The sequence below is a fragment of the Mytilus edulis genome, chromosome 7 (assembly GCF_963676685.1).
Source record: "Mytilus edulis chromosome 7, xbMytEdul2.2, whole genome shotgun sequence".
In the NCBI taxonomy this organism is placed as follows: domain Eukaryota; kingdom Metazoa; phylum Mollusca; class Bivalvia; order Mytilida; family Mytilidae; genus Mytilus; species Mytilus edulis.
The window spans coordinates 25518637-25531642 of NC_092350.1; the positions used below are offsets into that span (position 1 = coordinate 25518637).

The 13006-nt window shown below is 30.3% G+C and overlaps 1 protein-coding gene across 1 annotated transcript in view; it reads right to left on the reverse strand.

Annotated features, from left to right (window-relative positions):
- The window catches only part of LOC139481121 (uncharacterized), a 74091-nt gene that overhangs the window by 3699 nt on the left and 57386 nt on the right, over positions 1-13006 (reverse strand). Inside the window, exons 2-3 of the mRNA XM_071264228.1 lie at positions 4584-4686; positions 329-474 (exon numbers count right to left, since the gene is read on the reverse strand). Of these exons, the coding sequence (XP_071120329.1) occupies positions 329-474; positions 4584-4686 (249 nt within the window). The remainder of the gene's footprint in view (positions 1-328; positions 475-4583; positions 4687-13006) is intronic.

Consider the following 13006-nt stretch of genomic DNA (forward strand, 5'->3'; position numbering starts at 1 on the left):
AAAAAAAATGTGTTCAGTTGTTGGGATAGGTAATTCAATACGCCAGACACGCGTTTCGTCTATATAAGACTCATCAGTGACGTTCAGATTAAAATAGTTAGAAAGCCACACAAGTATAGAGTTGAAGAGCAGTAACTATCGAGATTGAGATGAGACTATGACAAAAGAAAGAAAGAAAACTATCATGATAAAAAGTTCTTCCAACATGTAATTTACAAAGGAATATGTTCATTCATTAGTCTAAATAAATACCAAAATATATCTTCACTTATATAGATATTGCTATAAACATTTTTATCCGAGTTCAAATTTACGGGGACACTGGTACCTTTAAATTGTGAATACTCTCCCCATCCATACATAGGACCAGTGCACAGAAAGAAAGCTGTCATATACATTCCAAATATCAGGATGCGTGTATTGATTTCAGAAAATGTCATCGAGTAACTTCCAGATGATAAACATTTGTATAACCTGAAATGCAATGTATATGAAAAATTTATAATTTACTAAGGCGGGATTCATACTAATGTTATTCCATTAATAAACAGGTAACAAGACTGTGTGCTGTAAAAAAAACACTTATTCTCTTCGATTTGACTAAGTTTATAGTTTATTCAGAAATTCAGAATTTATTCTTGTTTAACCATCGGTTGATTTGAGAAAATTAGTTAATTTGGAATGTTTCATCGAGCCTCATAGAAATAAAGAATAAGCAAAACTACCCTAGATGAAATATTTCGAACTGGTTTCATTTTAACTCAGAATGGAAAACATTATAAGGAAGCTTGTTTAACCTTATTCAACCGAGGTTAAATAGGGTCCTCTACTAAAGTCTTTGTGCAGAACTTTGTTGGTCGTTGGTATATTTTCTGGCTCTAATTTTGACATTGTATATTTGTCTCTGAAGCTTCGTATTGATAATCCTATAATGCAAATTCTTAGCAATCTATGGTTAGTACACAAAGACTACATGCATTTGTTGTAAATGTCATATAACCTACACAATGTACTGGACACCCATTTGTTTATATTCTGGATTCACTTTCTAGTTTCCTTCTAAAATCTTAAATATCTAGGATTTTTATACAATGTTTTCAACGTCCTTTCGGATGTAAAATACCTATCTTGCATACAGTTGTTTACTCTGAATTACAAATACGCTTCCTTTGTACTCAATTCAGAGAAAAAGTCATTCCAGCAATTTTTAAATTGTAATCGTACTCTACAGTATTTTTATCATACATATGCACTTCCGTTGCAATGCACAAGAAACTAATAAGGTGTAAACAAATAAAACACTATTTTTCAACTATACTATGCAACAAAATTGTTTCGTACGTGATATATAATAACAAGCATAAGTTGATTAGTCAACTTAAAAGCTTTTAGAATGACTACTTCGTCTTCATATCTTGGGACACATTACGAGCAAGATAGCTTGGAAACTGCAACACAAGGAAATATATCAAACAGAAATTTGAATAATATGAGGAATCATAAAAACAACTCTCAATAAGATTTGATGTTATCCCAAATTTCTACTAAAAGCTATCTGATGAACGCTTAATATCTGTCAATAAAAAAATACTTGAACTGCATTTTTTCTTGTTAAGGTAAAAAGGTATACATCAACTGATAATTTGTTTTATAAATCTAAAAATTTACGAAATTTTGCATAATTGATAAAGAGTATTCTCTGAACAATATTCTCTTTTCAAAAACATATATTGAATTGAAGTTAGTATGTTATTTAATGGCTTGTTGTTAAATACAACTTTATACTATACATATATTGTTATTGTCAAAACAAACTACCAGCCAAATATATTTAATTTTAAAACACGTGATCTACGGAATATTTTAAAAGATGAAATTTCAGAACTTATTTTGGGAGTTAAACAAAACAGGATTATATTATGTCATGAAAATCGAAGTTATAATTTTAAGAAAACTGTTAACGAGCTTGGGTTAAAATGAACAGTTAATAAGATAAAACGAAACATCCTTTCAGGACCCAATATCTTCCATACTCCGTCATTCATTTGCGATGTTGTTTCCACAATTGGTTGTTATGATAAATAATTTTTAAAACATCCATTTCGCATTAAAGCTTTCTTTAAACATTTAAAAATGTTTAGATACATGTTCAAAATTATGACATGTTACAACAAAATATTGAATCGGACATGTATCAAAGACATAATGTATCGGCAATTAAGATTAGTGAATAATCGAATGGATAGACTGTCATACAAGTGAGAGGTTTAGCTAGCTATAAAACCAGGTTCAATCCACCATTTTCTACATTTGAAAATGCCTGTACCACGTCAGGAATATGACAGTTCTTGTCCATTCGTTTTTGATGCGTTTTGTTATTTGATTTTGCCATGTGATTATGGACTTTCCGAATTGATTTTCCTCTGAGTTCAGTATTTTTGTGATTTTACTTTCTATTAATGTTTCACAAGAAAAAGTATTCTAAAATGACACTTTATTAAAGAAGATGTATTGAAATTATCCTGCAATGGAATGAAACATAACAAATCAAGCAAGGAGAAATGATGAATCTAATATCGACAATAGTACGATGATGTGGGTTGTCAGAAACCACCATGTGAGCTGTCACATACGAGTATGCGAGCTGTGATTCATTTCTAGGTGGGTTTTTACACTGTAGGGTGTCTGATACATTGTTTTAATATCTATTTTATCGATCAGTGTCAGAAGCAAAACTAGTTCACAATTAGTATTAAAGGATTGTGTATAAACTGAACTATAATTAGGCCAACACCAATTATTTCAAATAACATAGTCCTTAAAGACACAAAATTTGATATGCTCAGGGTTGGGTGGGCGATTTATATTAAGGAAATTAGAAAAATGTGACCCGACATTTCAACCTCCACAAATTGAAGATATCCTATGGCAGTTTAAAAATTATTATCCTGACTCACAAAGTATTGAACAATGATAATAGTATTAGATAATAATGTAGCGTTGCCTCAAAAATGAATAATTTTTCCTTGGAATGATTGAAAATAAATATTCATGCGGAAACAAAAACACTCACCCATACTAATCTACACTTCATGGTGAACTGAACTAACAGTCTTCATCAATATACTTTTCTACCTCAGGAATAGATTACCCTAGCTGTATTTGGCAAAATGTTTCGGAATTTTTAGTCATCAATGCTCTTTACCTTCGTACTTTTTTTGGCCTTTTAAACATTTTTTTATTTGAGCGTCACTGATGAGTATTTTGTCGACGAAACGTGCGTCTGGCGTAAATAAAAAAAATAATCCTCGTATCTATGATGACTTTATATACATACGATAATGAACTTTTCAATCTCTAAATCACCAAAAAGTTGCAAAAACCATTTATTATTTTTTTTAACGCATTAAAGGAACCATCTTTACAAGTATATAAGTCATGCGCTCGTTTTGTCTTTATAAGATACATCAGTGGCATACGAATCAAAACAAGAAATCGGAAGTTGGAGTACAGTGCATGCTTGAAAAAACGATTTGATCCATCTATGCATGGCGCTCGAATTAAACTACAAACAAATAAATTACAGGAACTGACCAATTCAAGAATATTTCATGTATACATAAAGCGTTGACTTCACTGTTGGTGATAACAACTAAGACGAAACGTCGACCAGAAGTTGTATCGAACCAATGTATTTAAAATATACACGCGTTTCGTATGCATACCTACATAACAGTGGTCCTTAAGTCGAAAACTTAAAAGCACGATCAATCACGAATAAATGAAATAGTTTTTGATAGCCCTTAAACTGATTGTAACGTTATCGCTCAGTCAAATAACAAATAGTAGGAACTAGAATTTGTGATAAATAATTTAGGACAAAAAAAAATACTTAACTCCACGATAACGTTTTTATTGACACTAAAACCAACATGAACGTTTAATATCCATATTTTTTCGGAAGTTAAATGAGTTAATGTATTCCCTAATGATATCTAATGGCATTCACCATGCCCTTAACGGATTATTTATGTATTTAGAAATCTGCCAATTTGCAAAACAGTAATAAATGCAAATCACTGTATTGTATTTCAGAAGTTAAACCTTTAACATATTAAGACCTCTATGAATGTCAAACAAAGTAAACGACCCTACAAACACAAACAAGAATGACAATTAACCTTCCGCTAATAGTATTAATACATAAAGATTTAAGGTGATTTTTGAAAACAGTAACAATTAAACGTCACATTTATAATATAGCACATCAATAAAAACAATTGTGAAACATTACTTGTACAATCAAAATTATTTAAAACAAGCATCAGAAGATCGAGAAGCGTAAAGAAAAACGAAAAATAAAGATAATGAAAAAATATAAAACAAACAGAATTGGAATTAGTCTTTCTATTGTTCAAATATGTATTAGTCTTAATCTATTGCATATCAAGTATGGCGATGTTTTTTTTTTATAAAAGTATCAAAAGTAAAATTCTCTTTTTATCATTAACATACATGATGAAAACAAACGTTCACTTTTTGGTAACTATCGGGATGATGGATGCTGGAAAAAGAATGATTACCTTTCAATCGCTGCCAGAGATGTCAACCAGGCAATACTGGATAACAAGACGTAACATACAATCGCATGGATTTGACAAGAAACATCCCCAAACATCCAGGTTTCTGAAATATATATTGAATTTCATTGTTTACCATATGGCAACGAAATTACTGTATATTACTTTCCAATATAATATGATAATATACATTGCTTTCTTTTTTTAACTTTAAGTTCTATATAACAATATGTTGACGTTTATCAAACTGTGTCTTACACCATTCATGGTTTAAAATGAATATCATTGTATGATCTCCAGTCATAACCTAATTTCAGCACTTTAGCAATTTTTTCAGCACGGTTTTATTACTGTGCTTTATATGCTATATAGCATTTCCAGACTGTTGATCACATACAGACATTAAGTGTGGACGGAAACATTAATACTATTTCTATATATACTTTTAATGAACGTATTATTGCTTTGTTTGCACCAGAATATCACGATTCACCAAATTCATATAATAGCCAACACATAACAATACTTAATGTGCATACTTTACCTATTGCAATCATAGTAAAAGTTGTAATGGATTAATATTTTTATGAATGCCCTCTAATAAAGGATACTTATCGAAAAGTAGTCTATATTAAACCAAAAGCTTGACTATACTTAATTAAAAAATATTCAAAATAATTGCTGATTATATTAAAGCTAAAACAGGAATCAAAAGTATGCAGTTGATCTACATAAGTATTCTAGTGATACACAAATGTACGTACCTGCCTCATTTGGTACAAATTTGTTTTGGTTACTTTTGAAAATTGCATACTTTATATAACAATGTTTTAGACTGTACGAAAATGTTTTCTTGCCATCAACCGTGAAATCTCAGTTGGTAAAGCGGGAGACTTTAGTAGAATAGACACAAAGCGGAAGACTGTAGTGTTTACAGGACCTATATTGAATTTGTCAATTGAATCCCTCTGCTGCTTCCAAACATTTACACTTGTGTCAAACAACTACCCAGAGAATTAATATTCATATTCTTGTCCTACTTTGGCGTGTTATTATATATGATCGAAAAAAAATATTTTGTTCAATACAATATAAAAAAGATATTCATCATTGAATACAAAATCATTTTCTTGTCTTGGAAACATCTTTCGTGCCTACATGTATATTGATAATATACATTTAATTATATTATTTAGACGAAAAAGAGAAAACATTTGACTTCTAACATTATAATATAAATTTGAAAATAATAGGCGCTTTTCCAGTACATATACAAATAAAAAATGGCTAAATAACGTAGTTATTAACTACTGCGTTGACCTGCAACAATGTGAAAATCACTGTTTTTATCCGAAAAGTTTTAATTGTAGTACTCTTTTCTTTTCGTCTCTTTTAATATTATTATCATATAATGGATATATATATTTTGTGTTATCAAATCTGATACGGTATATCATTTATTTAAACAAATGTATTAAAATGTTTCTATTATTTCAATATACATTAATGATCATTAATAATAAAATAAAAAATGTTTAAAGGACATATTGTCTGAATTGACTTAAGAATCCTTGATCTGAATGAATCTCGAATTCCTTCGAGGAAGTTAAAGAAGACTAGATTCAACGTTAAGGAGGCTCGCGGTTACAAACAATTCTGCAAAAAACATTTGATTGTTTTTCATTATAATTTATTACACTATTAGTTATTACTTTATGATATGGTACAAAAATCAACCAGATGGCTCCAGATGACTTTTAAAATGTTTAAATCATTGAAAAAACTCAAAATTATCTCCCTTTGGTGCACAAATGCCATTTTTTGGCATTAAAATTGAAATATCTTTTTTAACTCATCGATGATCTATATTGTTTATCAGTGTTTTCAAATAAGCTGTACATAATCTAAGTAATTGTAAAATTTAAGAGATTTCTGTCATTTAGGGTGTTTTTTTTTAATTTCGATATTACCTCTATTTCTCCTATTAGTTCAACAGAAAAAAGGACATTAACAAAAATGTATGCTTCTTTCAGAGGAAGATTGTGAGCTTAAATGAACGGTGACCCCATTTTTTATTTCATTTTTCTTAAAAGTATATGATAACGTTCATTTATAAAACAATACAACGAAATCCTATATTAGAAAAAAAATGATTTATACCCGCGTGCCCCCTTAAAGGCTGAAACCATAAGAGCGATGTAAACAGAAAAAATAAGCGAGACTAAAATCAACGAATAAAAACAGAGGAATATATTCTATTTGATTTACTTAGGGTAATTGGTCTTTGATTGTGATTCATTTACAACAAATATTCATTTTCTCGTCACTTTATTGACATAGTATGTAAGACAGAAAATTTGATGTCAGATAAAGAAACAGATCGTTCATAGCATGAGATGTGATTAAACTTACCTGTTAGCTGCATCTATAATATTCTATAATTCAGTGCAACAATACACATGATACATGTACATGAAATTGAAAGTAGTTAAATAAAATCTGTATGGTCATTTAAGAAAAAGAAGAGTCACCCGCTCTAAGATATATGAGACTAACATTTAAGTTAATCAATGATGTCATTAGGTCAGGAAACATTTATCAACATTGCCTTGCTTTCCAATGCCCTTTAAATCTTACTAAGTTTGTCGTCATTAAGCAAACAAGAGCTTCATTGGCCGAAAGATACAATTAAGAATAGACCAGACTTTTAGGACGTCTGCTTTATATATAGATCTTAACACAACTCGAATCTAGAATTTAACCTATAAAAGGCTATTGATATCAAACCAGCAAATTTAATTCCTAACGAATCGTTTAACAAACAATTAGCACACACATATTTTTTTTTAGATATATCTTAGATCCTTAATTCAAAATTTTAAGAAATTACCTTATATATTGTAAGCATACAGATATGAGAAGAGCCTTTGTATTTCCCCCTCCGAACATTTGATTCAATAGCATGCCGTTACCAAATGTAATATAAATGTTTGACTACTAGAATCTGTAAGTTACAGGGGTAAAGGTCTAAATGAAGGTATTCAAATGAAAGTATGAAACAACAGTCCTTTAAATAATGTTGGATTCTTTATTTTGTTTGATTAGTCAGACCAATGTTTCAAAACTACTGCATGACAAACAACCTATACCATATGAAAATTTTAACCAAATTTTTCTTCTTTCGAACGATTCCTTTTTTTTTGTCCGATTCACTTTCTCATGTCTAACTTAACATGTTCTTGGTACGTTAAAGTCTCTAATTCAAACTGGTATATTTATTTTATCTTCCCAGACTTCTGAGTCACAGAGCTCTTTAACGTCAAATTGAAACATGAAGATAGACTGAAATGAGATTATTCAGTAAACCTTCATTTATAACGTACATTCCCGATAGATAAGTTGAACAAATAAACCCATAATTAGTTCCGTAAAAACTATACTAACAAACAGTTTGTTAAATATATGAAATAGAAGTCGTGCACACCTAATTCATCAAAGATACAGACGTACAACTATAGATGTTTTATAAAACATGGCTGACGACAACAAATATTTGTTCATGTTATACAAATGTTGGTACAACATTGAATATCAAACCCATCTGGTGTATTAGTCTTTATAAAGTTAAAACAGTTAGTTTTAATATTCCCTGTTATTTAGTTTATACATAAAAAAAATTAAAATAAAACCATATTGGATTCTAATTTCTATTCAATCGTCATGATCGTGTTATTTTTTTCTTATTTTTTAATTACTAGAACTTATAATAATTTGATATTAGCTTATACTACTTAATCAGATGTATTCCGAGCCTCCGTGCTTTTGAGTTTTAATACATCAGGGTTCTAAAATCATTATGCAAGTAAAACGAACTTCGAATTCAGAATTTTGATTGGCATTGTCTTCGAGAAAGTCAAGCAACTGGCTGTTCTTGAGATAAATAAAAATTACGAACTTATTTCGAACAATTGACCATGTTGACTGAGGAGTTTTCATTCATCGACAAACTGACTTTTTTCTACCCCTAACTATAGATTGCCTTAGTCGTATCTGACGCGACTTATCGGAATTTTAAGTTGGCTTTCTAACTGTTGTAATTCAATCACCACTGAAAAGTTTCACGTAAATATAACAGAGTTATGATGTACATGGTTAAAAGCCTGGTATCATTGAACTGATGATTGTTTTCATTAACTTTGCTTTCATGTGTTGATATAGCTATTTGGGAATAAAACGAATGAACTATTTGGAATATCTGTAGTCCTGTTTTGTCCATTAGTTATATCCTTTGAAGATACAGAATATAAAGATTGAGATGAAAATACACCTTTTTAAGGTTAACTGTTTCTTGTTAACTGTTTGCAAATAACCATTGAATTACTTAGAATAGACGAAAGCAGAGCTCTGATAAATATGCGATGTTCTTATTTATAGATATTGCATATTAGAGCTCGTAAAACAAAGGTCTAGTTCCTATATATAAGATATAAGGGCTCGTATAAATAAATAATTCTGTCGCTCATATAAATAAGTAGTAATAGAGGGTATACATTATATCCTTAGTATCTATCCATGAGTAATTTTTACACAAACAGAATCACACGTTATTGTGCATTTTCGTACGAAATTCCGAGAAAAACTAATGCAGATACATGTATTTAACAACCATTTAATCAGCTGGTGCTCGGGCTCAGAGACTAAAACATCTACGGATCTTTCTTATTTGTTTATTTGTACTTTTAATTTAATATACATGTAAATACCAAGATATTGTATCATGTTTAAATCTTCTATATAAGATTCCAGTTATATGTTTTCTTGTAAATACGTTATAAAAAGATATGTGAGTTAATTTTGAATGAGTAAGCCAAAGGGTCCTTTCTTTGTCTATCTTGTAATTACATTAGAAACTTATCTTCAGAAATGTGTACTGTTGAAGTCTGCAGAATGTCTTAAAAGGTTGGTAAAATTCACTAATTACTTTGTTTATAATGTGTATAATTCACACTCTTCTCTTCAAAGCTCTATGTCGTTTTTATTAACGTTGCATTCGATTGATGGTCAATTATTGGACATGAAAAAGAAATATTAACAAGAAATATAAATGTTTAGCACTTATTTTATAGACGACAAATTGAAGTATCTTTCTGATCTTAATTAGATTAAGAAATTATAAAACTTATAATAACGTCTTTATTTTGAAACGAACGCTGTATTTCTCAACTGGCTACTTTCTTTATTTTCAAATAAAATTCATACCGTCGCTTGGCTTAAAGGCTGTTATCTCGTTATCGTTCTTGACTGAAATAGAACTACAAGTGTTACAATTTATCGTCAGCTGTATAACCTTTTTTTATTATTACATTGCTCTGGTATCCGCTTGATTTATTACGAAGTGATTAAATCGTAAATATTGTTAAAACTTGTTTGCTTTTTACTAAAACCTTTCTGGCGTTTTCCCCTTCAAAATTCTTTGCAAACTAAGGCATCATTCTGATGGAATATATTGAAATTTTGTCATTTCTATGCCGGTTTTTAGCAATTTATTCCAAAATGTGTTTCACATGGAAAATCTAGAAACATATAGATTCTACCACTGCATCGAGTGTGATACGATATTTATCCACTCGAGACAGTAAAATTTTCAAATTTAAAACGCTAGGCTCGCCGAGCGTTTTTAATATTTAAAATTTAACTGTCGAGAGTGAATAAATATCGTATACACGAGATTTGGAGGTGGAATCTGTTTCTCTAATGATTTTCAAATGATAAGCAGGCAAAATATTTCCTTCTTTTCGAGTGATCTGCAAAAAGATGGGTTCTTTCTACATGACGTCATCAGGCATGGTCCTCTTTTATATGCTGTCACAAGAGGAAATTCAGAGGAAAGCAAGAAAATTCGACGTCATAATCGGATTGTAACCAATGAAGAACTGAGATCAAACGAACCACACGTTGATTTTTTTTTATACAATGTGTGTAGATAGGAATAAATTGACGAATAATTAGAGAAATCTATTTAGCTAGTCAATCTTATTTTTCACATGGTTGACCTGGAAAAAAACAAGCCCACAGACACATCTTCACTGTGACATTCGTTTTATACAATTATTATATCGGAAAGGCGTCAATTATGACAATATTATCAACTTTACATTAAAAAATAAAGATATTTATATTGCTTCCTCAATTTGATATTCGATTGATATAGGAACTTTTCATTTTTTTTCAGAAGTGAGACTTGTAAAGGGTATTTTATTTTCAATATAAGTAATATTGATCGTGTCACGCACTAAAATCAAAAATGTCGAGATGAAACATCAAATCGACAGCTGTACAAATAATATACAGCTACATTTGTACCTCATTAGCTTAAAAATCTTTGTTTTTTTAGCATTGTATTCCAACATCATGTAATAAAAGGACCAGTTTACATTGTGATGTTAGGCTAAATGACTCTTACAAAAGCAAACAAAAGATGCGTTTGAAAAATGCACATTTTTATTTAATCTTGTTTATTTCATGGCAAAGGCAAAATTAAAGGTTGGAAACTATTGATAGGTTTTTTTAAACTGAAATTCTCTAGAAGTTAATTGAAGTTAAATTGGGAATACCGTGAAATACAATTCTTATCTGTTTTAATCCTATCCTCGCTGACATAACAGCGTACCTTTGGGTCTTTTCAATTTTATATAGATATGCATTACATATTACTTTAGTTTTTCTTCGTCCATTATCTTTGAAGGTGTAAACATCTATCAAATGCTAAGGTAGAAGGAAACCTAATGGCTTGATATAATGGTTAAGTATCATACTTGATTTTGTGAAATCATTAAATTGTTCAGAATAATTACCAAATCCATCCATACAAAGCCGATTCAGCGAAATAAAGATATATTAGGACTATAACGGTCATTATCGGTTAATCATAGGGGTCAAAGTAGTAGATATACGGACTAACTAGTCTTCTAATTATTATCAGAGTGACAGGTCCGATGTATTATGTCCATAATTGGCCAAGTTCTAGAGACAAGGTGAACAATGGATATTCATTTTAGAGACATTATTGTGACTAGTTGGTGGTTAAAGTCAACTGTCATCGGGTAAAAGATATTGACGATCGTGATTAGTCAATAGAAAATTGTTTACTTTTATATCAATGTACGAACGCTGACCTTTAATACTCCCTTTATGAATAAAATAAGCTTCAGTATCAATGTCAACCTTCAAAAACATAAACTCCCAAAAGAAGCTGACTGGTGAAGAGCATACCCCAGACGTCATTAGGCAATATCAATAAATGCGTAAACAAAAACAAGGTCAAGCTAAATAAACAAAACAAGAAATCGTTACAATGCGTAAACCAATGTATAGAAAAAGTTTAGAAATGAAAAACAATTGTAAAGGGGCTTTCCGTTTATCTTAACAACCCGGCTAATAATCAGCATAAAAGTATAATTTCGACAATGTCAGAGGCGACTTTAAAAAACATTGCACACATCTAGTTATTTTTCAGATAAAGAGGAAGAGAAGATGGGATCGGATTTTCGAAGATGAAAAAAAAGAAAAAAAAACATTTTAATAAACGGAAACTTTTGATTTCGATATCTGTGTAAACTACGAACTACACGTCTGTATTTATTAAATAGTCTTTAATTTGTTAACAATGTTAAAATCAACAGTTGTCATCCGTAGTTGTTTTAACAGTACAGGTATTTTGATTTCTCAAAACCTTTAGACAAAATGTCTTCCGCAAAGTACCGGTAATGTTATCACTGCAAATAGTAATAGCTGTGTAGAAGATGTAATAAAAAAAACATTGTGATAAGGTAGCAAATCACATAACGGGATTTTACGGAGGCCGATGTCCTATTGTTTTGATTTTGTTATATTATCTACTTGGTAGGACGAGTAATTGTGATTTACAGGAATTGATGTCAATGTTTGAAAAAAAAATACCATTGTTGATAATACATGATAACGTTAATGATGATGAAATACGGTGCGTCTGACGGTAATACAAACCTTCTACACAACCATCGGAATTAATGTTTTCATTCTAACCGGACGTTGCTGTAAACTTATACTCCTCTTATCGCAATTGTTTTCTTGCGTTGTTTGTACTGTATTTCTGTCACTAAGTTTTGACATTTTAACGATATTTGTTAAGCATTGCCTTTGAAGCAGGAGGTTTGACTAGCAAACAACAAAAAAGGTTTAATGTCCAGTATCAAGTGAAAATATACGAACAAATAAAATTGAGAATGGAAATGGGGAATGTGTCAAAGAGACAACAACCCGTTTGTTTGCATTGATCTTGTTTCCACATGATGTATTACGAATTGTGTAAGTTATAATTGGTATTTCTGTTTTTTAATAATGTTAGTTCCCCATCTTTATCTTATTGTGATAACATTCATTTGTTT